Consider the following 26,051-nt stretch of genomic DNA (forward strand, 5'->3'; position numbering starts at 1 on the left):
TTTCTTGTTTCTCTTTTTAATTTTAACAGTAAGAGTAATTAAAGTTCTGAAGAGTAATTAAAGTCAAGATTAACTCAATTTTTGTGTTGAAATTGGAATGTGGATTCCTTCTAACCAATTCAATTAATAAATTCTGGCTCATTTTAGAAAGTGCTGTTTGGATGTAGAAGTTGTCCAACATCGGAACTGTCCCCTAAAACCTGGGGACATAAATTATTTTCCGATATTCAATCACAAAGGCCTTTTTATTCCAATATTCATCTACAGGATAACCAAACTGGTCCAGTTATAGCCAGGTGCTCATGAGCTCATGGCCATGGTTTGGTTTGGTTAGATGGGGGTGTGGATGGAGGAGCACTGCTGGAGTTCTGACTTCACCCAGTAGATCAGAGAGGATCCAGTGCCTCCTCCCATTCATACTTTCTCAGAGCCTGACTTCAGTTTAAGCTGCAGAACCAAGAGATTCTCTTTCACTTTCTCTGGAATTAGCTCCACCCGTCTGCTGTGTCAGCAGCCCTAAATCAAGCGCTCCTTATCTGTTTGCAGCTGGACTTGGTTTCACTTCCTTCAGTTCCTGTTTTATCTGTAGAAGAACTTCCTCCTTTGAACACAAACATGTTCTGAGTTCTTGACTGCAGGACAGTCAGCAGGAGCTTCTCAGCCTCCAACAGACCTGTTTGGTTCCAGAACCAGTTTAATGATAAAACCAGTATGATTGAAGTAGTTTTTTGAGAGATCCAGTTTAGTGAGAGGAACATGAACGTGGATGTCTCTCACCTGCAGATCTGACCTCTGGTTTTTTCCACTCAAGGATCAGCTGCAAAGAACCGATGGCAGAACCAGGGAGGGGCTCTGAAGACCCAAATGACTTGGATCCAATGACTGCAGGTACCGCTGCATTTGTCTTGTGGCATGTTTGCTGTTAAAGGGACAGTTCAGCTTTATGTCTGATTAGTCAAAGTTCTACAGGGTTGACATGAACCTGTAGAACTTCTCCAGGTTCACAGAGAAGGTTCAAGCGTTAAAGAACAGCTGTAGCAGAACCTGAATGTTCTCAGTGATCAAGCGAAAGAAGAACCGAGACCGGTTCATCCAGCAGGTTCATAAAACCATCTTCATCATGATGACCTTGAGGACTACATTTGAGCCCGGGCTTTAAGTTGGTTCTGTTCATCCTGCTGTTTACCAGGATGCTGGAGATGAAAAATAAAAATAAAAAATTTTTCATAACTGCAGGAGGTTCTGGAAGATAACTGCAGATCTGTGTTTAATTCAAGAAAAAGCCGCAAATCTTTTCCTTTTGAAGCAACACATCAGCTCAAAGTTAGTAAAACTGTGGCATCAAGAAGCTCCAGTTTGAGTACAGAATAAAACCAGTTTGTGCTGTTCTGAACAACGGAAAAGGTTAAAAGCAAGGCAGAAGAGTTTTCAGGGCATTTCCCCAAAAACCAATGAGGAAGGTGAATGTTGTTGATGTTCAGATGCTGCAATCATTCAGTCAGGGGAACAAACCATACAGAGAAACATTTCACAAGCTCAACACAGCTTCCAGGTCCACAAACGTCCAAAAAGTCATTAGTTTTCAGCATCTTTCACAGACAAAACCATCGCAGCGCTGTACAGAAACCCTATAAAATAGCTTTTAAAATTACGGGGCGAGAACAGAGATAGCTTCAGATTCAGAACAGCTTCACTTTCATATTTACATATTTGCTCCTCATGTTAAACAACTACTGACTCCACATGGAAGAAGCAGGCCCAGGTGTCTTCTCCCTGCTCTGGTGGAGCAATGAAACTTACCTGAGGAATGCCAAACCTCTGGGTAGCTGAATATCCCTCCATCATGTCCGTCCGTCCATCCAAGGATGCCGGTGTGTTTTCAGGCCAGAAAGGATAGCTTTTAAATCTGAACTCGTACTCGTCGTCTTCCGCTTTATCTGGGACCGGGTTGCGGGGGGAGCAAATTCAGCAGAGATGCCCAGACGTCCCTCTCCCCAGACACCTCCTCCAGCTCCTCCGGGGGGAGGCCAAGGTGTTCCCAGGCCAGCCGAGAGACATAGTCCCTCCAGCGTCCCCTGGGCCGTTCCCTGGGCCTCCTCCCGGTGGGACGTGCCTGGAACACCTCCCGAGGAAGGCGTCCAGGAGGCATCTAGTATAGATGCCCGAGCCACCTCAACTGACTCCTCTCGATGTGGAGGAGCAGCGGCTCTACTCCGAGCCCCTCCTGGATGGCCGAGCTCCTCACCCTATCTCTAAGGGAGTGCCCGGCCACCCTACGGAAGAAGCTCATTTCAGCCGCTTGTATCCGGGATCTCGTTCTTTCGGTCATGACCCAAAGTTCACGGCCATAGGTGAGGGTAGGAACGTAGACCGACCGGTAAATCGAGAGCTTCGCTTTTCGGCTCAGCTCTGTCTTCACCATTACTTCCCCATTACTGCAGCAGCCGCACCGATCCGTCTGTCGATCTCACGATCCATTCTTCCCCTACTCGTGAACAAAACCCCAAGATACTTGAACTCCTCCTGAACTTGAGGTAGGAACTCCCCTCCAACCTGAAGAGGACAAGCCACCCTTTTCCGGTCGAGAACCATGGCCTTGGACTTGGAGGAGCTGATCTTCATCCCAGTTGCTTCACACTCGGCTGCGAACCGCCCCAGTGCATGCTGTTGGTCTTGGCTTTAGGGGGGCCAGCAGGACCACGTCATCTGAAAAAAGAAGAGATGAAATCCACTGGTCCCCAAACTAGACCCCCTCCGGCCCTTGGCTGCGCCTAGAAATCCTGTCCATAAAAGTTATGAACAGGACCGGTGACAAAGGGCAGCCCTGTCGTAGTCCAACGTGCACCGGGAACAGGTCCGACTTAGTGCCGGCAATGCGGACCAAACTCCTGCTCCGCTTGTACAGAGCTTAAATTTCAAACAAACAGAATCAAACAAATTTACATTTTTTGATTCAGAATCTGAAACTCTGAGGAGCAGGGTGGGAACTTGGAGAACAGCTCTTTGAGCCAACCATGATTAAGAAATCTGTGTATATCCCCCTCTACAGGTGATGATCCTATATCCTGAAAACTTTCTGACTGATTTTTTTAGGCCATATTGTTGGTTTGAATCCTGGTAAGCCACCTCTGCAGATCAGAAATAAAACTGCTCCAGAGTCAGATGAGAGGGTTTTATCCATTCTGACTATTGGGGTAAAGCAGATTTCCTAAATCTGATTCAGATCTGTGTTTGTTTCCTTGTTAGGTGGAAGGCCCGGTTGTTCCGGCTTAACCACTAAGGAGCTTCAAAAGAACTTGAAGCTGGAAAAGCAAAATGAGCGACCTGTCCGGTTGCTGTTTGAGATCCCATCGAGTCGAGTTGTGGAGCAGCTGCTGAACAAACATGTGGTGAGATAACCGGCAAAAACACAATCGAGTCCGGTCACCTGGAAAAATCAGGGAGACAGTTAGCTAGGATAGTCCGCGGGGACAGACAGGAGAAAGAGTCTGGTGGGACAGTAGATTGTGAGTCAGTTGCGACTGTGAGAAGAAAATGTCTAATGGGAGAGTAAGGCGCAGCAGTCAGGAGAGAGAGTTAGTTGGAACAGTCAAAAAGGAGAGGCAGGTGGGGCAATCAGGTGGAACAACCAATGGGCAGAGGTGACAGGGGCAGTCAGATAGGACAGTCAAGACACACAGTCATGTGGGACAGTCACCATGGACGGTCAGAGGGTATAGTTAGGAGGGAAACTCATGTTGAACAGCCCCCTGGGATAGTCGCCTGCGACAGTCAGAAGGCTCAGTCCTGGTAGAACATTCATGTGGGATGGTCAGGAGGAACAGCAAGGTGGGATGGTCAGGACAGAATGTCAGAAAATGCTTGCTCTTCTGGTTCAGAATGAGAATCAGGTCAGATGGAGCTCAGAAGACAAGTCCCACAACAGTTCTCCTAAAATTTAAGATCAAACCGGGGTCTCTTCCTGAGTGTGCCTTCTATAAAATCTAAAAAGCATCCACAAACTGTATCAGAACTGGTCAGTAATCAGCTATTTGAGTCTGAACATGTTCACAGAATCTTCCTCTCTGTCTGCAGGTGTATCAGATCGTGGTGATGCGCTCTGGCAGCTTTGATTCCTGCCGTGTTTCCGTAGAACGCCGCTACAATGACTTCTTCCAGCTTCACCGCAAACTGTTGGAGGAGTTTAATGAAGAGCTGGAGGATGTTCTTCTGCCCCGGAAACTTTTGACACGGAATTTCAACCCTGAGAGCATCTTGGAGCGGCGCCTGGCCCTCCAGGACTACTTGGCCAAGTTGTTCGCCACCCGCTGTGTCAGACACTCCGCTCACTTCTCGGAGTTCTTCACTGAGCACGAGCAGAAGCAGGCCCATGTGCTCCTGCGAGCTGGGCAGTTCACGGCGGCTCTGGAGCTGCTGCAGACGGTTTTGGAGATCCAGGAAAAGCTATTGCCATGGCAGAAGTCCACCCTGACGGTCCCCGCCCTGTCTGCCATCGCAGTATGTTACCGGGACCTGGATGAGCCAGAGCAGGCGTTTTCAGCTGCTCAGCGAGCTCTCCCTCCAGTGAGACGCTATGGACTGAAGCACTACAGAGCGGCGCTGCTGGAGCTACTGGTGGACCTGGGGTACCAGCTGGGACGTCCCGTGGCTCAGCTGCAGGATGAGCTGACAGCCCTCAGAAACGGTGAGAGAGGGGAAGTGTGCTTCCAATCCCTGAAGGAGGTGGTGATCCACAAGTTCATCTAAGGAAGAGCAAGAACCCAAATTTACAGTACCTAAGGACCTGTAAAGAGAAAGTGTGGTTCAAATAAGAACCTTTTAACAGAATGTGTAAATTGCCTAAGAACCTGAAACAGGAGCAAAGACCTTAAAACAACATTTGAGTCCACTGAGATCATTAAATAGAAATGTTTGAAATAACTGGGAACCTAAACCAGGAATGTTAGAGTTCCTGAGAACATCTGAAACACTTGAGAACCTGAACGAAAGCTGTTTGACCCAACTAAAAACTTGGAAATGAGAATTGACTGGAAACCTGAGACTTGATGCCAAATGAAATAGTTTCATGCAGCTGAAACTTGTGAATAAAAATAATTTCTAAAACGGACCCAAACCCAAAACATCAGCTGTGATCCCCAAGAACAATAGAGCTATTAGGTGGTCAACAGGTCTTTCTCTTCTTCTGTTTGTAAAACAATCTAAAAGAGGAAATGGCTCCATCTATTGGACTGAGGTGTGAGTGTTTCCTGCCCGTCCTGTTCTCAGAAGTTCTTCCTGTGTTCTGTTTCATCTGTCCTACACCTGCATGTTAGGGAAGAAATTCTTCTTTTTGTTGTTGTTATCCCAGAGCTCCTTTAATATTCAGTTAATTTGGTCAATAATGATCAATCTGACCTTCGTGTTTTAGCTGGTTCTAACTATCAATTACTGGCGATGTCAGCTTTAAAAAACATCCAGACATTTCTCTCATTTCTCAAAAGGTTAAGATCAACTTGATATGAAGCACTTCATAAAGTGAAGAACATTATGGAGAACCCTGAGCATCCTCTTCATCAGACTGTCCTACAACAACAGAGTGTCTTCAGTCAGAGGCTTCTTCAGATCTGCTGTAAGACGGAGCGCTACAGGAGATCCTTCCTGCCCACAGCCATCAGCATCTATAACGGCTCTTTGAGGAAACCTTCATAATATGAGCTATAACAACATTTAATTTCCCTTTGGGATTAATAAAGTATTTTTGAATTGAATTGAATTGAATTTACTATCATTAAAAACAACTTGTACTGATTATTGTTCTCTTCCCATAAAATACTTGTGTTCTACTGAGAACTCATGATAGAGCAATAGTTTTAGTTTACTTCTCATCCTGTAGCTGGAATAGTACATTTCATAAAATTGTAAATGCAGGATTATCAGAATAGATTATATAAAAACAGTTGTAAAGTTCGAGAAATTGTTTTTGGATATTATTGCAAATTAAAGGTTTCAGTGTTCTGAGCCCACTGTTAGGAATACAAACTGATATTTCTATAAAATTGCAACAGACAGAGGTCCAACATGTCTCAGCGGGATGACTTTATGAGATATAAACTCTCATTTCTGAGGCCAGCACCGGTTTTAAATGTTGGATTTTACATTTACGACTGGTAAGAAACTTTCCTGGCTCAAATTCTAACTTTTGGGTTGTTAAAGTGGATTTTCCCACGTGTAATTGTGAAAGTTCAGCTTCTGAATACAAATATCCAGCAGAACCTCAAAAAAACAGCTGATCAATGTATATAGTAGTCAGTCAGTCAGTCATTTTCTATACTGCTTCTTCCAAAGTGGGTCACGGGGAAGCTGGTGCCTTTCTCCAGTAGTCTATGGATGGGAGGTGGGTGGTTCATAAAAGTGAATTTCACAATTCTTCACTGTTCCATATAAACACTTTTCAGTTATTTCAATATGGTTTTGGTCCAAAAAAATTGTTGTACAGAATGAAAGATATTAAACCTCTAGAATAAAAAAAAACATTTAATTTGGTGTTTTGGTAAATTTAACCAGCCTCCAATCTTGTTAGAACAACAAACCTTCGGTTCATTGGACGGTGAATGGCTGACGTCTTCCTTCCCAACATGGCGGACGTTTTGACGTGTCGTCGGTAAAAGAATCGAGAATCTTCTCCTCCACATCAGGAGGGGGCGCTAAACACCGAGAACAACCGGAAGCTGATCGTGTTTGATTATACCGGGCTGATTACCGCTGCGGGTGCTCGGGGCTTGATTCATCAGACTGAGCAGCGTGGTCCTCAACTGCTACAGGTAGCTTAGCATCAAAACACCAAGAGTATAATTTAGAATCTAATTAGCTACGTTCGTTTAATTAGTTTGGGTTAGTTAGAGGTTGTTGATCTGCTGATCAAAGATGGCGGGGGACTCGGTGAGATTGTCTAAAAATCTGTTGAGGATGAAGGTAAGAGTCTGCATCCACAGTTAGCAAGTAGTACTTTACACACTATAAGTATCTTTTTAAGTAATTTTTATCATTGATCATATTGACTTGATTGTTCAAATTCTGAAAATTCTGTCAAAGGTGATAATAGTAAGAAGTGTTGGGCTTTAGTCTACAGATCATACCACTGAGCTGAACCGTGAAAACAGAAACAAGAGGAAACGATCTGCAGTCTCAATGTCTGAATCCCAGAATGTGCAATTATTTAGATCCAGATTAAATCCAGTAATTGGCTAAAAACTGCTGAAAAATTCTGAGTTCTTTTAAATCAAGGTTAAAAACCCATTTGTTCAGACTTTCCTTTAACTGTTAAACATTATTATTTCAATCTGTAATCCAGCTTTTAGCATTTTCATTTATTATGCCATTGTTCCGTTTTTCTTTGTGTTTTATTTTCTCATGTTTTCATCTGAAGACAATACATCACTCTGTTTGACAAAACCTTTATTAAATTATAAAGACTATTATAGATTTTGGCAAATATTTTTGCCGTTTTCATTCAAAGAACTGAGCCCTAAAATGACTCGATAATTGAGAAACGGTGTGATTTCAGAATTTCTGTTTCAGATTGAAGCTGATGATTAATTGACAATACATTTTAGATGAGAAATATTTCTGTCGTGTGACCTGGATGGAAGCAAATAAATTAAAATCAGCCAACAGGACAGGACCTGGTAGGAACATTGACCTGAGATCCATTCTCCTTCTCTAACTCTGTCTCTGATGAGCTGCTGGGAACAAGCAGCCTAATGATGCAGTTTAATGTGGTTCCTACCTATTTTTTATTCTGGTTCTACAGGTGTGTTGGATCATAAATGTTCTATCTGAGATGTGAAGTTTAGGATTCCAGGTTGGAGTCAGAAGAGGAGAAATGTTCAAGGCTTTTTCTCCAGCTGTGTGCAGTAACAGATGACGCTCTCTGTTCTGTAGTTCATGCAGAGAGGGCTGGACGCTGAGACGAAGAAGCAGCTGGAAGAAGATGAGAAAAGGATCATCAGTGACGAGCACTGGTACCTGGACCTACCGGAGCTCAAAGCCAAAGAGTACGTACCAGAAGGTCGGAGCTGCTGGTCTGAGATCAGCTTCAGGAGATTATTGATCATATTGATGATGTTGTGTTTCAGGAACCTGATCATTGAGGAGAAGAGTCTGGTGCCCTGTGAGGACCTGTTCTATGGCCGCCTGTCCTTCAGAGGGTTTAATCCAGAGGTGGAGGTTTGTGTCTTCAGATCAGAACCAGCAGCTCCAACAGAACCAGTCCCGGTTTATTTTATTTATATTTGAATATGCAATGGAACATACAAAATGTTTAAAAAAGAAGAAAAAGAACAAGACAAAAGAAATGGTGACATTGTTAAAGTTGGTGTTTATATTCCAGTGGTGGGAAGAAGAATTAATTCATAGTGAGCCGCCCAGTTACCCGACACACTTTCTCGCTGATCTGTTCCCATTTACATGAAGAAACTTCTTAATAATGTGTTATAGGTCATATATTTCCTTTCAGAAATATCTCCATATTTACAAAGAATATATTATACATTATATTTACATATTAGCAACAATACTATTACGTCTAAAAGCAACAACAGCAATAATAATAATACTTAATGTTTTAAGTGTGATATCCATTATAATCCTTGTTTATACTGTGATTTAAACAGTTGAATGTTTGGACATTGCTTGAGCTCCATTCAAACGATTCAAGAGCTTCACCCCAAACACAGAAATGTAGAAAGTTTTCCTTGTTTTTCAGGTGATGGGCGTTTAATAATTTAAACCTCTTAACTGCCTTTTCTTAAACAGTTCATGAATGTTTTCTGGTAGCTGGTTGTTTTGGGCTTTGAGCATAATTAGTGATGTCTGTGGTTCAACTATATCCATGAATTGTAATCATTTTGGTTGTGTTCCAGGTACCCAACCTTGTTAATTATTCTTATAGCGAAGAAAAATAATGACTTTATTGCAGTTTTGTAATTGTTTCCCATAAATCTCTGCACAGAAACAGGGTAGAACTTACAGTACAGAATGTGAAGCTTATTATGATCTTTAACTACTTTAAAGTGATTCTCTGAGGACAGTCTGACCATGCTTCCTTCCCTTTGTCCCAGAAACTGATGGCATTGCTGAATCCTAAAGATAAAAAGGAAGAAGAGGAGGATGATGTGAGCCACATGCAGACAGACGTCACAGATGAAGAAATGGCTCTGAGGTAAACTGATGTTTTTTCTAGATCTTCAGACTGAGTCTCCTCACGTCCTTCATCCTTTACTCTGATGTTTTATGTTGGTTGGTGTGCAGCTATCCTCCTCCTCTGTCCAAAGCTGCAGGATGTTTCTTACACTCTTGAATGTTGTCAGAGCTTCCTCAGGTTCAGTCTGCCTGGTTAAACTAGCTGCTGCCACTGACAGGATGACCGTTGTATGGTTTAACCCTCACATGTTCATCTCTGGAGGCTCTTCTGCAGTTCAAGATGAACTGGTCCAACATGACTCTTGATTGGTCAGCTCGGGTTCACAGCTTCCTTGTTTCTGTGTTTCAGGTACGAGAGCTTAGTAGGAACCCTGAAGAAGAAGTTTGCAAAGAAGCGTGAGCGAGCGACGATGGACGAGGACGACGTCAACCAGAACATTGTTGAGAAAAACTCAAAGAAAGCCTTCCTGAAACCTCAGGACTGAAAAAAATTTTAACAGGGGGAACAAACTGGGAATGCAAACTGAGGACGCTGTTTTTAATCTTCATCGCCTCTGCTGTTACTGATCGAGTTTTAAAAGGAACATTTCTGCTCGTCTCGCTGGAAGATCCACCAGTTCTCCTTCTGACCTGGAGCAAGGTGAGCCGCTTCACCCTGAAACCCCGAGAGGCTGCAGTGTGTGTGTGTATAAACAGGGCTGTTTGTGTATTTTATGGATGCTGTGACCCCCAGAAGCTTCAAGAATTTGAAATCAGAAGACAGATGAGAGCTCACACTCTGTGAAACATTTGGACTCTTATTCTCTGACAGAGGCTGATGGGAAGTTGCTGGTTGAATTCCTGCATCACTAAAGCTTTGCAGTGAATCTCCAGAGGAACTAAACAGCATCTGATTGAGTTCAGGTGGCTTCAGTCACTGCAGCTGGTTGATCCGATGTTATTCCCATGTGTTACAGTGAAGCTGTTTCAGAACCTGATTGGACTGAGCTGACTTCAGCAGTAATGAGTTATTCCTGAACTTGAGTCATATTTTAAAAAAATTTGCCTAAAACTTTTCATTTTTAAATCCCTGCTGCTGCAACGCTTCAGGTTATCTGTGAAGATGTATAAGGAAAAGAATACGAATGAAGCAAACAGAAGTCATTTTAAATAAAACCCAACATGTCTAAATGTTTGAAACCTTTGTGTTTCCTGAATGGAAAAGGATGTTCCAGAAACTTCCCACTTGGTTCTGACAGAACCCATCATAGCAGGTGTTGGTTTGTCAGTAAGAAGGAAGTAACCAGACGTTTCCTGAAGAAAGGCTGATGGTGCCTTCATCAGAGTCCCTTTTTCTTGCTGCTGCTTCAGGCTCTTTATTAGAAAGATGCACTGATCCAGTTCGAGATACTCAGAATCTGGACTTTTTACATACAGGGGTTGGACAATGAAACTGAAACACCTGGTTTTAGACCACAATAATTTATTAGTATGGTGTAGGGCCTCCTTTTGCGGCCAATACAGCATCAATTCGTCTTGGGAATGACATATACAAGTCCTGCACAGTGGTCAGAGGGATTTTAAGCCATTCTTCTTGCAGGATAGTGGCCAGGTCACTACGTGATACTGGTGGAGGAAAACGTTTCCTGACTCGCTCCTCCAAAACACCCCAAAGTGGCTCAATAATATTTAGATCTGGTGACTGTGCAGGCCATGGGAGATGTTCAACTTCACTTTCATGTTCATCAAACCAATCTTTCACCAGTCTTGCTGTGTGTATTGGTGCATTGTCATCCTGATACACGGCACCGCCTTCGGGATACAATGTTTGAACCATTGGATGCACATGGTCCTCAAGAATGGTTCGGTAGTCCTTGGCAGTGACGCACCCATCTAGCACAAGTATTGGGCCAAGGGAATGCAACAATTTGTCCTCTTGTGAACTCTGGTATGTCACCCATAACGTTGTGTGTATTTCAATATTTTGAGCAAAACTGTGCTCTTACCCTGCTAATTGAACCTTCACACTCTGCTCTTACTGGTGCAATGTGCAATCAATGAAGACTGGCTACCAGGCTGGTCCAATTTAGCCATGAAACCTCCCACACTAAAATGACAGGTGTTTCAGTTTCATTGTCCAACCCCTGTATATATACACAGTTTTCACACTCCGACCAAGACTTGGGTTAGAGGCTTTTACATTAAACTGAACCATGTTTTGTTCTACATAAAATGCTCCTGAGCTTGTCAAAATAAAATGACAGGAAACTGTTAAAAAGCCAACTATACATGCAAACTGCCAGATGCCTTCAATTTAGTTTATTTATATAGCACCAATTCACAACACATGTCAATCCAGGAGTACTTTCTATGGGAAGGAAAAGTAAATGTTAATGGATGTAGCTCCTTTAGTCGTTTCACCTAGAAAGAAAGAACAGATAAACTCTGAGCCAGTTTTCAAGGTTAGAGTCTGAAAGAGAGCACATATAATTAGTTACAGTAAAAGCTCAGTCAGTAGCCATGTTTAGGAGAGAGAAAGTGTTAAACACTAAAAGACAGGGCTATGTGGATCCTCGGTAGAGGGTGAGCATTAAGTTGTTGCCAGCAGAAGCTCGGACGATGCCCTCTAAAAGTAGACAGTTTGTCCATTTAGAGCCCACTGATGGTCATTGTTATACTAAAAACCACAATGATTGGGATACCTCTCTCTGTCTGACTGATTATAACCATTGGAAAAGAGAAGGGGTCATACAGGTAGCAGAAATGGAGGGTGTGTTTGCACCTCAACCATAACTGAGCTGGTTCAGGTTAAACCTGACTCCCCCTTACTCCAACCAACAGGGAGGGAAGAAGACGGAGGTAAAAAATAAGGAAGATAGCTCAGGATAACCTAAGCCACTCTAACTATAAGCTTTATCAAAAAGGAAAGTTTTAAGCCTAGCCTTAAAAGTAGACAGGGTGTCTGCCTCACGGACTAAAACTGGGAGCTGGTTCCACAGGAGAGGAGCCTGATAACTAAAGGATCTGCCTCCCATTCTACTTCTAGAGACTCTAGGAACCACCAGTAAACCTGCAGTCTGAGAACGAAGTGCTCTGTTAGGAACATATGGACCAATCAGATCTCTGATGTATGATGGAGCTAAATCATTAAGGGCTTTATATGTGAGGAGGAGAATTTTAAATTCTATTCTGGATTTAACAGGGAGCCAATGAAGGGAAGCTAAAGTAGGAGAAATATGATCTCTCTTTTTAATTTTCATCAGAACTCTTGCTGCAGCATTTTGAATCAGCTGAAGTTTTTTAACTGTATTTTGTGGACATCCTGATAGTAACGAATTACAATAGTCCAGCCTTGAAGTAACAAATGCATGGACTAGTTTTTCAGCGTCACTCCTGGACAGAATATTTCTAATTTTGGCAATGTTCTGGAGATGAAAGAAGGAAATCCTAGAAACTTGTTTAATATGGGATTTAAATGACATGTCCTGGTCAAAAATAACACCAAGATTTTTTACTTTATTACCAGAGGTCAATTTAATGCCATCCAGGTTAAGTGATTGACTAAGCAGTTTCTTTTTTAAAGACTCCGGTCCAAAGACGACAACTTCTGTCTTGTCTGAATTTAGAAGCAGAAAATTTAAAGTCATCCAAGTTTTTATATCTTCAAGACATGCTTGTAGTCTATCTAACTGGTTGGGTTCATCAGGATTTATGGATAAATAAAGCTGAGTATCATCAGCGTAACAGTGAAAATGTATCCCATGCTGCCTGATAATTTGACCTATTGGAAGCATATATATAGTAAAGAGAATTGGCCCAAGTACTGAACCCTGTGGTACTCCACAATTAACCCTGGAGTTTAAAGATGATTTATTATTTACATGAACAAACTGGAATCTGTCAGACAAATAAGATTTAAACCAGCCTAGCGCTGTTCCCCTGATCCCTACAGCATATTCCAGCCTTTCTAAGAGAATATTATGGTCGACTGTATTAAATGCAGCACTGAGATCTTAAGGCTTAAGGATTCAACACTTCAAATTCCTTATTCCTAAAAAGTAATGATTACCATCCCTAAACTAAATAATTGTGGTTAGAGTTCTGAAAAGATTTTCAAAATAATCCACAGTTAATTCATGTTGGTGTTAAACTGAAATGGAAATTTGTGTTAGGACAGTGGTGTCAACAGTGGTGGAAGAGGTCACTGGCACCAGAATTGGATCAGACAGAATCAACCTGCAGCAGCATCAGTGACAGACAGCGCTTTTATTGTGAAAGTCTCAGCTATGAGTCAGAGGGTCCTTACAGGAACATTTGAACAGATCAACACTGAAAGCAACACCTGAAAACTCACTAACAACAAACAACGTGGTTCAGCCAATCACAAAGCAGGACAGAGAGGTGGGCGGGGCTCAGGAAAAGTTCTGTTTCAGGAAGTTGATGAGGCCGTTGGTGGACGAGTCGTGAGACAAGACTGGAGAGGCGTCTTTCAGCTCCGGTTCGATCTTCTTCGCCAGCTGCTTCCCGAGCTCCACCCTGGGGGGGAGGATAACGAGTGTGATGTCACAGAACGCATCATCAAAGAGAAACAGACAACTGTTCCTGATGGCAAAAAACCCCCCAAAAAATGTTCTGCAGGGCATCAATGTGACGTTTGATCCACTACAGAGGACAGTAAGTGAAAATTAAACTTCAGACAGTCCTGCTTCTATTAGGTTCTGGCTAAAGAGCCCGACAGAACCACAATCAAAACACTATGATTTATTTAGCCTGAAACAATCAGGATCAACAGCTGCAGGAAGTCAAAGTCTTTCAGAATAAACGTTTCCAGGATCAGGCTGTGGACAATCTGAGGACCGTCTGTCAGAATGAGGGTAAAAGACAAACCACCACCTAAGGACATCAGCTTTTAAACTCACCCCCACTGATCGTAGCTGTTGATGTTCCACATGACGCCCTGGACGAAGATCTTGTGCTCATACATGGCTGAAAAACAGAACAGGTCACGTGACCCTAGATCAGCTGCTCATTTAAACCAGGAAGTTTAGTGATCTGCCCTAAGATGAGCCCGCCCACTTTTTAACCCATTTTACATGATGACAAATTATAGAAATGTTTATTTCTTTGATTTTTATATGAGTGATTTTACTTTTAAAACTGACCCATAAGCTTCTGGCTGCTCCAATCTGATTGGTTAAAACTCTCACTTGACAGCAAGTTTAGCCAAACATCTGAAAACATCAGTGTGGAGCTTCACTGGGCTCCAGGATCTGAACCTTTTATCGAACAAATCTAATTCCTGAGTTCCCAGTACTCACCAACCAGTGCTCCCAGTATGAACGGAGTCAGCTTCCTAAAAACAATGGAGTTGCTTGGCTTGTTCCCTTGGAAAACCTTTAAAAGTGAAGAAAAGTCAACGTTCAGGTTAAGGTTCATAACCTGAGACAAAACAACCAGCATCTTCACAGAGTAGGAAGATCTGCAGATGATAAACCTTAGATAAGTAAAACAGATGTGTCAATTACTTTGTGTGGCAGCAGATTCCCCAGAGCATCTCCTGACATTCCCGCTGCTTCCAGCTCTTTCCGAGCCTCCTCAGCAGTTTTTCCCTTCATCAGAGCCTCAGTCTGAGCCAGGAAGTTGGCCACGAGGATCTACAACAGAGACAGAAGGTCAATGCCTGGAGAGACACCTGCAGGGACCCAACCTGGGGCCCTTCTCACAAAGCTAGCGCACCAGACACATAGATGCTCAGAGGTAAACCTCTGTATGTAACAACAGCTGCTGAATAATGACAGCATTAGCTGATCTGGGAGGTGACATTGAAATAAAATATTAATTGTGCTCAGCATTGAACAAATGGTGGTCAGGCAGCTAAACCGGAACAATAAAGCAAACCAGCAATGTTAGGGAAGCTGCACTGGGAAAAAAAGGCATATAAAAAATATATATTTATTTTACTGCACAAAGTGACCAGATTACTACAGTACGGAGCCCGCGAGAGGACATGGGGGATTTCTTTTACTTTTGCGTTCCCACGCAATACTTTTGCATTCACTCGCAAAAGTTGTTAATCACCTTGAGAAAGCTGTGCATTTTGGAACAGCAGCACAGATGACAAACTGCTCACAAAACAAACACTGATATGGCATTAATATGGTTTATTTGTCATATGCAGGTTAACACGCAGGCAACAATGCAATTAAATGCTTAGGATAAGAAGAACCGTTCAAATCACTATAAAAACAAAAGTGGCGTGCAAAAAAAGTACACATCATGCAGCAGTAATAAGCAAATAAAGTGTCACAGATGTGGTTTTGTGCAGCATTATTGTCCAGAGTTCAGCAGTTTGACAGCTTGTGGATAATAACTGTCTTTAAGTCTGATTGAAGATCCTTTTATTTAAGGCCGATTTTAAAATAAAACTCAATAAATCTCAAACGGGTCTCCCACAAAGTATTGCGAGATAACGCAAAAGAAAAAAATTCCCCCATGTCCCCTCGCGGGCTCCGTAGTAATCTGCGGAGACTAAGAATAGTTTTGCGTTAAATTATGCATTAAAACCAACATGACTCAGCAGGTTCCAGTTTCTCCCAGCAGGGGGCGTAGTTTGACCGGAGCTACTGTCTTCTGGCAGGGGGAACAAATTCTCTCTAAAAGCTGTAAAGTGAATCTATAAAAAGCCTTTGTTTAACATTCCTAAAATTACATGTTTAAAGGCTGTAAAACATTACTTATTTTAGATTTATATGTCATTTTAATGGGGACAGAGTCAGACATCTCACCAATTAAGTGTGTGCTGTATTAATTAGTTTAAATATTCATTTGATTTTTGGATGTTTGAGGCCAGCTGATAAAATGCTGCAAACATATCAAGTCTTTCTGTGGTTGTTAGAGCAGCTACGGGAGCCCGGGTGGACCATTACAGCACCAGGTTTGCTAAAAACAGGACAGGTAAACGGCTACAGGTGGGTGTGGCTTTAACAGGTTACATGGCATAACTGCAGCCTTAAGTACATTTAAACTCATAATTTATTAATTTTTTCATTTATTTAATATATTGAATATTTCCTGCCCCTGCTGTAAACCTTCCAGTCAAACCAGTGTCCGTGTTACCTTGTGGTGCAGGTTGTCTCTGATTGGATGCTGGGATTGCGCCGGAATCATGAAGTCAGCAGGAATCATCCGAGTGCCTGCGGAGCAAACATCTCATCAGTGATAAATAGTCAGTGGCTACAGAGGAACTAGCAAACCCAGTAAACCCAGTCAGAGTCACCTTGGTGGATGAGCTGGTAGAAGGCGTGCTGTCCGTTGGTCCCCGGTTCCCCCCACACGATTGGTCCCGTGTGGTAATTCACACGGCTGCCATCTTTGGTGATGTACTTCCCGTTGGACTCCATGTCGCCCTGGAAACACAGGTGAGGCTGCAGGTCAGCAGTCTGAAACGGGTCGATGACACCCACCAACCCCGCAGGAGTAAAATAAAAACCCCTAACGTGCCCCTGACCCTCTGCTGGTGTCTGCAGAGATCCGACAGAACCTCAAACGGCTGATCATGACGCACTGACCTGCTGGAAGTAAGCGGCGAAGCGGTGCATGTACTGGTCGTACGGCAGCATGGCGTGAGTCTCGGCCTGGAAAAAGTTGACATACCAGATGCCCAGAATGGCCAGCAGAACCGGGACGTTCTGATCCAGAGGGGCGTTGCGGAAATGGTTGTCCTGAAGAAAAGGGGGCGGGACGGGGGTTAGAGAGCTGAAGCAGTTTAACCCCAATTTAAAATCACATTTTTATTAAAAAACAAAAACATTTTCCAAAATGATACAAATAGCAAGAACATTTACTACTTCTAAAGTTTTTATTCCCGACTTTGAAGATAAACATAACATCCTGCTGCTGTTAACTGGTTCTGGCTGAGAAGTTTGTCAGAACCACAGAGGAACAATAATCAAGCTTTTTTTGTCTGAACCAATCAGGATCAACCGTCATACTTCTGCCCCAGGCTAATCAGGCAAGCGAGTTCTCTGATTGGCTGTGGCCATCACAGGTGAACTCACACTAAAAAGGTTCTGGCTCTCAGCAGCACCCCCATTCAGGTTGGACCGGTCCATCCTGTCAGTGTACAGGTGTCCTGCAACAGGAACCAAAAGAGTTCTGACAACTGTCAACTGCTCCTGCAGTCCCAAAACACCAGCCTGTTCTTCCTAAGCAAGACCTTTGGAGACAGAACCCCTTCGAAGGTTCTAGCAGTATAATCAGAACCTTTGATCCAAAGATCTGTCAGTTTTGAGTGACAAGCTAGTTTAAAACATTTACAGCCCAAAACCATGTTCCTGTTTACTAATAAACCCTTACTTCACACAAACTGACAAAGTGTTTTGTTCTGGTTCTAAAGTAAAGATCTGAATTGAAATATGTTCTCCTACCATCCAGTGAGCTCCTGACAGAAGCTGCTCGAAGTTCTCAAAGCCTAAAACACAAACAGAAGAAGATTTTTAGGATTTGAAGTACTCAAAATCAGAACACAAACAAGAACTTTAGACAGGAGACCTGCGGCGGGAACCAAAAACAGGAGACCTGTGGTGGGAACCTATGGCAGGACATCTGAGGCAGGAACCTATGGCAGGAGACCTGCAGCGGGAACCTAAAGCAAGAGACCTGAGGCGGGAACCTATGGCAGGAGACCTGCGGCGGGAACCTATGGCAGGAGACCTGAGGTGGGAACCTATGGCAGGAGACCTGCAGCGGGAACCTAAAGCAAGAGACCTGAGGCGGGAACCTATGGCAGGAGCCCTGCGGCGGGAACCTACGGCAGGAGACCTGCGGCGGGAACCTAAAGCAGGGGACCTGAGGCGGGAACCTATGGCAGGAGACCTGCAGCGGGAACCTAAAGCAGGAGACCTGAGGCGGAAACCTATGGCAGGAGACCTGAGGCGGGAACCTATGGCAGGAGACCTGAGGTGGGAACCTATGGCAGGAGACCTGCAGCGGGAACCTAAAGCAGGAGACCTGAGGCGGAAACCTATGGCAGGAGACCTGCAGCGGGAACCTAAAGCAGGAGACCTGAGGCGGAAACCTATGGCAGGAGACCTGAGGCGGGAACCTATGGCAGGAGACCTGAGGTGGGAACCTATGGCAGGAGACCTGCAGCGGGAACCTAAAGCAAGAGACCTGAGGCGGGAACCTATGGCAGGAGCCCTGCGGCGGGAACCTACAGCAGGAGACCTGCGGCGGGAACCTAAAGCAGGGGACCTGAGGCGGGAACCTATGGCAGGAGACCTGCAGCGGGAACCTAAAGCAGGAGACCTGAGGCGGAAACCTATGGCAGGAGACCTGAGGCGGGAACCTAAAGCAGGAGACCTGAGGCGGGAACCTATGGCAGGAGACCTGTGGCGGGAACCTAAAGCAGGAGACCTGAGGCGGGAACCTAAAGCAGGAGACCAGCAGCGGGAACCTAAAGCAGGAGACCTGAGGAAGGAACCTCAGGTGTGAGGAAAGGTGATTTAAAATGACATTTATGCAGAACCTGCTAACATTGGAGAACCTTTGTATCCAAAAGCATCATGTAGATCTCCATCAGGATCTGAAGGCCTCCTATAAACTGTCTCAGTCTGACCTGCTTTCAGACCTGCTTATAATCCATCTGCTAATGATGTTCTGCCTCTTTCAGTCAGAACCCAGCCCCACCTGCTGATGTCTCTGACAGGATCGAATGAGAACCTTTATATTCTGCTCCTACGGTCTGAAAGCAGCCTCAGCTGAAGCTCTTGGATTTTAAACCAGACCAGAATCTGAAACCCCCCTCGGCCCAGTGACGTACCTACGTGCAGAGCGATGGACAGACCGATGGCCGACCACAGTGAGTAACGACCTCCGACCCACTGAGAACGAGCAGACATGACAGAACACAGTCATTCCACCAATCAGAGCACAGCACCTCAAAATAAAAGCATCAGCAGCCTCAGTCTGTTTCAAGCAGCAGTTGGTAAGAGCTCAGTGGCAGTCGGTGAATCTGAACCAGACCCGGATCGTCTCAAATGATCCAATCCCAGAAACTAATTATTTTATCCTGGATCCTGGATCAATGAACAGGAACCTGCTGACCCCGGGGGATCCTGGTGAGGTTCAAATGTCAGAGCTGCCACAGAGCCCGCCCTCTGGAGCAGAAGGAGAACCAGCACAAACTTACATCCCAGAACTCAAACATGTTGGCTGGGTCGATACCGAAGTCCTTCACTTTGACCTGAAGAGACAGACAGACATGTTATGCAACAAGAACTGTTCTGCTGACAACTAGAGCCACCAAGATCAATCAAAGGCAACAGAACTGATATTCAGGACTACAATCAGAACAAACAGGACTGATCAGAACCAGAAGATCCCCTCAGAACCAGCAGGACTGACAATCAGACTGTGGTCCAGCAGGGTGTTACTGGTACTGAGCAGTTCTGCTGAGTTGAAACCAGCCTACCCATAAAACTTTGATCTGTGTGCAGCTGCTCGGCTGCATTAACGGCCTGGTTCTGGCCCGTTTACTCACCGCATTGGTGGACAGCGCCACAAAGTGTTTGGCCACGGCAGATTTCTGAGGAGCACAAACTCAGCATCACTTGGAAATAAAAACTGGTTAAGGATCAAAGACAGTTCTGGTTTCAGGTAACAGAACTCACATCACCGGCCGCCTGCAGGAACCAGTCCCGGGCCGACTCTGCATTGGTGATGGTCTCCTGGGTGGTGAACGTCTGAAATGGATCCAACAAACAAACATAGGTAACACATGATCTCACACCTGGAGGTCAGGTGCCCAGCCTGTACGTGTGCATGTGAGTGAGCGTGCACGGACCTTGGAGGCGATGATGAAGAGTGTGGTTTCCGGGTCGAGCTGCTTCAGTGTCTTGGCCATGTGAGTCCCGTCGATGTTGGAGACGAACCAGACATTTGGACCTCCGGCTGAGTAGGGCTTCAGAGCCTCAGTCACCATCAGGGGTCCCTAAATGAACACACAGTCACATGACAGCTCTGAGGCACATCCAGGTGGGTTAATTGGATCAGATGGGTCTGTAACGGAGTTTGGTTAAATTAAGTCCTGATCCGTAAAACAACCGAACTGCTAACTGAAACAGCTCGATTTTTCCTCCCAGAAACTTTAATTGAACAGGACAGGAGCTTCTGATTTGTCAGGAGGGTATGAACACTGACTGTGATTGGTGGGCGGATTCAGAGCATCATGTCTGGATTTACACCCGACTGATCTTACGGCTCCTCAGTGTTTACATCTCCCTGGAAACCAGTCTGGACGTATTTTACTGGGAATGTTTATGGAAGCCGGAACGTTGAGCTGCTAAATTAAATAGTTTGGTGTCAGATCTGCGGAGGACATTGCATGTTTATTCCCAGGAGACGCTCAAAGATCCAAACATCAGGTTTTACTGCTGCTCACCAATTAGTTAGAGGTAGGAAGAGTGTGTGTGTGTGTGTGTGTGTGTGTGTGTGCTCCTGTCTTGGCATCACAGTGAGAATCATTTTCCCGATTTCCCCATCAAATTGAGGACCGTTTGTACCAAAGTGAGGACATTTTGCTGGTCCTCACGACCTATTTTGCTAACGGTTAGGTTTAGGACTAAGGTGTGAATTGACTTTAGGTTCAGGTTAGGGTTAGGTATGCACTGGTAATAGTTAGGTTTAGGGTTATTGTCAGGGTTAGGGCATAGAAAGGGTAGAAAATGACTGAAAATCAATGGAAGTCAATAGGAGTCAACACATGGTCCTCACTACATATAGCAAAACAAGAGTGTGTGTGTGCTCGCTCACCAGGTCTGATCCTCCGATTCCGATGTTCACCACATCTGTGATGCTCTTCCCGCTGAAGCCTTTCCACTCACCACTGCGCACTTTCTGTAAAGGACACACAGATCAGGACGTGCACGTGAAACACACACACGGATGCACGTGCACGTAGGACCAGCACACAAACACACTCGTGCAGGAGAGGTCGACGCACAGACAAGGGAGGGGACTGACACACACACTGAAACACACAAATGCAGATGCATGTGTGACTAACAAGCAAACAGATGCTCGTGCAAGTGGGACGGAAACACAGATCAGAACATGCACGGTGATCCAAGTCCACGTCTGACCAATGCCCGTATCAGGACGTGGGACTCTCTCTCACACACACACACACACACACCTGGCAGAAAGCCTTCATCTTGTCCAGCACACGGTTGACTTCAGGCATCACATCTTTCCCGTCAACGAGGATCGGTGTGTTGGAGCGGTTCCTCAGGGCCACATGAAGCACAGCTCGGTTCTGGACACGGAAACAACATGTATGTTAGAACCAACGCGCACGCATGGTATTAATTGGATAGGTGAAGCTCAGCACCTCGGTGAAATTGATCTTCTCTCCAGTGAACATCTTCTCTCTGGCCTCCTCCACCCCTCTGGACTTGGCCTGAACGCAGAAACACAGTTACACTAGAACCAGAACAGGTCTTATTTTCACAGCTTCCTGTTCATCTGCATGAAAGCTTTAATCATGCAGTAACATTTGATGATGGAACAGCAAACTTATTTTTGAAGATGAAAATTTAACAGAACCCTGTTATCATAAAGACAAAGATCTGTCAAAGTAAAGCATCTACAGCTGATTACCAAAAGGAATCATCTCCATTACTCCATTAAAGAGATGAAGAACATCCTGTTTACAGCAGGAAAGACCCCGTTGGCTTCCCCTGGGTCAGTTCTCCAGAACATCTGGGAATCAACAGGTGAATGAGCTGCAGGACAACAGCTCCCAGCTTGCTTCATGTCTGACTAAAAATTGAGTTTTGACAGTAACTAGTTTCGTTGCTGAACTGCTTGCTGGCTGGTTCTGAGAGGGTGAGCTTCCTCTGCAGCTGGGCCGTTTTTACCCTGAAGGTTTTCTGATGGTTCCGAAGAGTTCGTGATGAAAATTTCTGCAGCCTTATCAGCTTCCTGCTAAACCAAACGGAGTGAAAAACTGCGATGAAGTCTGAACAAACACCGAGTGGTGAAACCTGATTTCTCCATCACTGCCTCTGGTGATAGAAGGAAGTGGTTTCAGTCTAAGCTTTGTTTCCTCACATTTCGCCCCCGTGGCTCAACATGGAGTGTCGTAACGTTCCCGTTTCCCTGAAGCTGCAGCCTGCACAGTTTATACAGCGTGTCCGACATCGACAGCTGAGCTCAGATAAGACGTGTTGGGACATTTCGGACATTCCTGCAGCCGCAGACCTCACACAGGGTCAAACCTGGTAAAAGGCGTCTGCTCCAAGGAGCAGGGATCAGATGTGTCAGGTTTATGGTCCAGGTTAAATATCCGTCAGACCTAACATCTGTGCAGTTAAACATCTGTGAGGATTAGATTAAATCAGTCAGGTTTACTGTTCAGGTTGTTCAGTGACGGTGAAATCAGCCACAGATCAGAATCGTCTTCAGTGATCTTCAAGTCAAATACTAAAGCATGTGATGTTTATTTTTCTTCTTTATGACATGAATCTAAAGTCTCCTACCGGTTTTGGTCCATAAACATGCCATCAAACATCATGCTCTCTGTTCTGAGTTCTGTAAAATGTAAAGAAATGTTAAGGACAGAGGCTTTGATCCAGAAACATGAATTATCGTTTAAAACCTTCATGTCCTGTTAGAATCAAACTGCTCCCTCTATCAGAAGATCTGCAGTCTCTTTATACAGTCAATTTTTTATTCAATTAAACTGCTGAAACAAAACTAAATTAATTTAAAATATATATTTATGGGCTGCTTATAAAGAAATCCCAGTATAATAATTATTGCATATATCTTGCCATTTTCTTCACTCTAGTGCCAACTAGTCAGGGCCTTATTATTAATAATATTATTGTTTTTATTAGAGGCAGGAATAGTAAATGAGCTTTCATTTATCTGTCTATTATTATTTATGCATTTTATTATTGAGGATGAGGATTATCATGACTATGCTTTGAATGGATTTGATGCACACACATTCACTTAAATCTAATTATCTGACATCACTCTATTCTGTAAAAAATGCACGGTTCCAACTTTAATTAATGGTTTTTCATCCGTTTATTTTTATTTTTCATTGTATTCTTTTAAACCTGGTACTTCCATCTTTATGATTTTGTCTGTGTAACTTCCCTCACATGTTATGCAAAAATGAAACAAAGTTTGGATGTGTTGCAGCTCTTCGGGAATCAAGAAAAACAAACATCAGTGTCGAAAACCCTGATCAGTGCAATGTCTAATGGAAATATCAGTCTAGTTTCCAGCTGCAGAGAGTTCCTCACCAAGGCCAGCAGCATGGTCATCACATCCTGGTTGATCAGGTTCTTGGAGTAGTCCAGAAGGATGTCTCCGTCGTCCGTCTTCAGGGTCGTACTGTGGACAACCAGCCCAACATTGTCAGAGGCAATCCCAGATAAAATAGTTAGATCAGTAAAGCTGAGAAGAAACGTGACTAACAGGAACCATCCAGCAGCTTCATTAACATGCTGGTCAGCTCATCTGATAAGTCCTAATTTAGTTCAGATGGTGGAGCTCTGCAGGTTCTCCTGACCTGGGAGTCAGAACAGATCATCAGAAACTAAACTGAACAATAAAGTTTCAGAAAACTGAAAATCTGAAACTCTCTACAGGTGTTTTTAAATCAAACTGAATCAGCTCAATATGTGCAGATTCTGTCCCATGATTTCATTCATTCATTCTCCATCTGATCACTTTATTAATGAAAACAACCTAGACGTGCCACATATCACCTCACAGCTGTCTGGGAACCATCTGATTGGATCCCGTTCCCTGTCGGCCCATTACTGATCCACACAGATGGAAAGAAATATTCAGGATCAAGAAAGAAAGCTGAGGCCCAAACACGGACTCAGGACTCCCTGCAGGGGTTCTGGAGAAGTGCTGATCCAGATCACTGTAAGATTTCAGGGAATCCTGGATCAGGAGTTCTGGATTGGACTGAAGCTCAACAGTCGAACTGAGTCAGATAAACTCTGACATCATGGGTGTGTGAACCAGGATTGTGGTCCAGAACTGTGTCAGAGTCCGAACAGTTCTACCTAGTCGGTTAAGAACAGATTGCTGCCCAGCACCACGAGGGCATGCATCCTCCTCCTCCTCTTCATCATCAGCAAGCGCTCAGTCACGTCTGCAGCTGCATCCTCTCTGCGCAGTGCGGGTGCGCACGTAGCCGCCTCTCAGCGTCTCCTCTGCGAGCGGAGCGAACCAGGCTGGCCCGCTGCAGTCAGAGGCGCTTGATTCTGACCCAGCGGCTCAGATAGAGATGGTTTTAAGCAGAACCACTGGCCATTTACAGAACACGTCCAAAGCATTTGTTCTGCTCCGTAGAGAAACTGCTGAGACCCCTGGGGTCGGAGTTCATTTCTGCAACAAAAACGGGTTTACACAGTCCAATGATTGGGTTAAAGAGTTCGGACCTGATTTCATATCCAGAGTTAGTTACTGCTGGGTTCGGGAGGGCACCAGATGGTCCAGTCTGAAGTTAACCTGAAGGTAACTATAGATTGGACCAGGAACAGGTGGGCGTCTAGAGTCTGATTAAAAATGTTAAATAAATCTAAAACTGATCCGGACCCACTGTATAAAAACACCGAGATCATTTCATGTTCGGTTGATGGCTCTAGTAACAAACCCATTTGGACTTTTATTAATTACGGCACCAGAACACGCCCCAGTCCGATAAAGGAACCTGTGACATTAGCACACAGGCTAAAGTTAGCCAGGTGGGTCCAAAAGTCCCGAACCGCAAGTTCTCCGGTTCGGGTCGATTGAATTCTAAGGGGAAGAATGCGGTTAGAGCGGACAGCTGAGGTCCGGACGGGACTGTCTATCTGGACCGGTATTATTGGGCTAAATCAGCAGCAGAGGAGTGACCTTGTGACGGCCAGTAGGAGCATCTAGAGCGGCTCGGTTCGGTGAACACCGGAACCTGAGTACTCTCTGTCAAGGTAAAACTAGGGTTTACTGCCGGGAACCGGGCCTTCCCAGAACCGGGACTCGAGACTGGTTCCTCTCGTGGTCTCACCTGAACTTCCTGAACCGTTCCGGGTCGCTGTCGAACATGGCCCTCATTTTCAGGCTCTTGCCATTGGTCCGGTACCATTGCTCGAGGTTCTGGTAGTTTGGGTCCGCGCTCAGGGCCATGGTGGATGCGATGTGTTGGTGTTCGGATGTTAAACGACCTGGCTGTAGGTACCGTTCAGACTGCTCTGACGGTCCAGCTGGTGGAGAAGTAAAGGCCTACAACAGTCAAACTGATGTCCAATCATAGCATAGCTCTCACTACGTAACCCCGCCCACTGAGACTAAGCTCTGCTGTGATTGGCTGCATCACATAGCGTCAGTGTGCAGGAATGATGCATGGAGTGTCAAATTAAGGCTGAACTTCAGACTTTAGAGTAAAAAAAATTAACAGCCATCGTTTTTACCGAACTAAATAATGCAACCTGTAAAAAAAACACATGAAAACCTACAAATATTTGCGACTTATTACTATAATAGTGTTCAATTGAAATCAAACATACATAGTATTACTATCCTACATGTATGGTTTCTACAGTACAACTTATTTTGTCAAGATCAGCCTGCTTATAATAAAATCTTAATTCTTCACGCTGACGCAGCAGTCTGATACTTCTACAGCTGAATGGATCTTTTTCTCCAATTTGTTTGGATTTGAACAGTTCAAATATTTGAAAACAGTTCAGTACATGTATTCTGAACCGCTCAGTTCGGGTGACCCGACCTGTTCACAGCTGAGGTTTTTCGAGGCGACAGGAGAAACGTCGGATCCACTCTGGCCCAATGAAAAGAACTCTCATTGAGATGTGAATGCTGTT

At 44.4% G+C, this 26,051-nt stretch overlaps 3 protein-coding genes across 4 annotated transcripts; 2 read left to right on the forward strand and 1 right to left on the reverse strand.

Moving 5' to 3' along the window:
* The first annotated feature begins 597 nt into the window (after positions 1-597).
* Positions 598-5,639, forward strand: snx20 (sorting nexin 20). 2 transcript variants are annotated; one of them, XM_047348293.1, is made up of 4 exons: positions 598-888; positions 3,247-3,389; positions 4,075-4,684; positions 5,481-5,639. In XM_047348293.1, the coding sequence occupies exons 1-4, from the start codon at positions 831-833 to the stop codon at positions 5,483-5,485; spliced, it is 816 nt and encodes a 271-aa protein (XP_047204249.1). In that variant the 5' UTR covers positions 598-830; the 3' UTR covers positions 5,486-5,639. The 2 variants fall into 2 exon arrangements, with proteins under 2 accessions (XP_047204249.1, XP_047204242.1); XM_047348286.1 differs by having other exon boundaries at positions 4,075-5,639.
* Positions 5,640-6,718: 1,079 nt separating this feature from the next.
* mphosph6 (M-phase phosphoprotein 6) lies at positions 6,719-10,354 on the forward strand. The gene is made up of 5 exons (XM_047348306.1): positions 6,719-6,951; positions 7,921-8,033; positions 8,115-8,205; positions 9,099-9,199; positions 9,530-10,354. The coding sequence occupies exons 1-5, from the start codon at positions 6,904-6,906 to the stop codon at positions 9,663-9,665; spliced, it is 489 nt and encodes a 162-aa protein (XP_047204262.1). The 5' UTR covers positions 6,719-6,903; the 3' UTR covers positions 9,666-10,354.
* Positions 10,355-13,406: 3,052 nt separating this feature from the next.
* On the reverse strand, positions 13,407-25,456 carry gpia (glucose-6-phosphate isomerase a). The gene is made up of 18 exons (XM_047349282.1): positions 25,238-25,456; positions 23,475-23,565; positions 21,548-21,616; positions 21,353-21,472; positions 20,971-21,054; positions 20,003-20,149; positions 19,830-19,901; positions 19,700-19,744; positions 19,349-19,402; positions 18,980-19,040; positions 17,586-17,629; positions 16,728-16,880; positions 16,436-16,565; positions 16,276-16,352; positions 14,685-14,813; positions 14,478-14,553; positions 14,079-14,145; positions 13,407-13,695 (listed from the first exon to the last, which is right to left on the reverse strand). The coding sequence occupies exons 1-18, from the start codon at positions 25,354-25,356 to the stop codon at positions 13,572-13,574; spliced, it is 1,662 nt and encodes a 553-aa protein (XP_047205238.1). The 5' UTR covers positions 25,357-25,456; the 3' UTR covers positions 13,407-13,571.
* Between the last annotated feature and the right edge of the window lie 595 nt (positions 25,457-26,051).

The sequence above is a fragment of the Girardinichthys multiradiatus genome, chromosome 2 (assembly GCF_021462225.1).
Source record: "Girardinichthys multiradiatus isolate DD_20200921_A chromosome 2, DD_fGirMul_XY1, whole genome shotgun sequence".
In the NCBI taxonomy this organism is placed as follows: Eukaryota; Metazoa; Chordata; class Actinopteri; order Cyprinodontiformes; family Goodeidae; genus Girardinichthys; species Girardinichthys multiradiatus.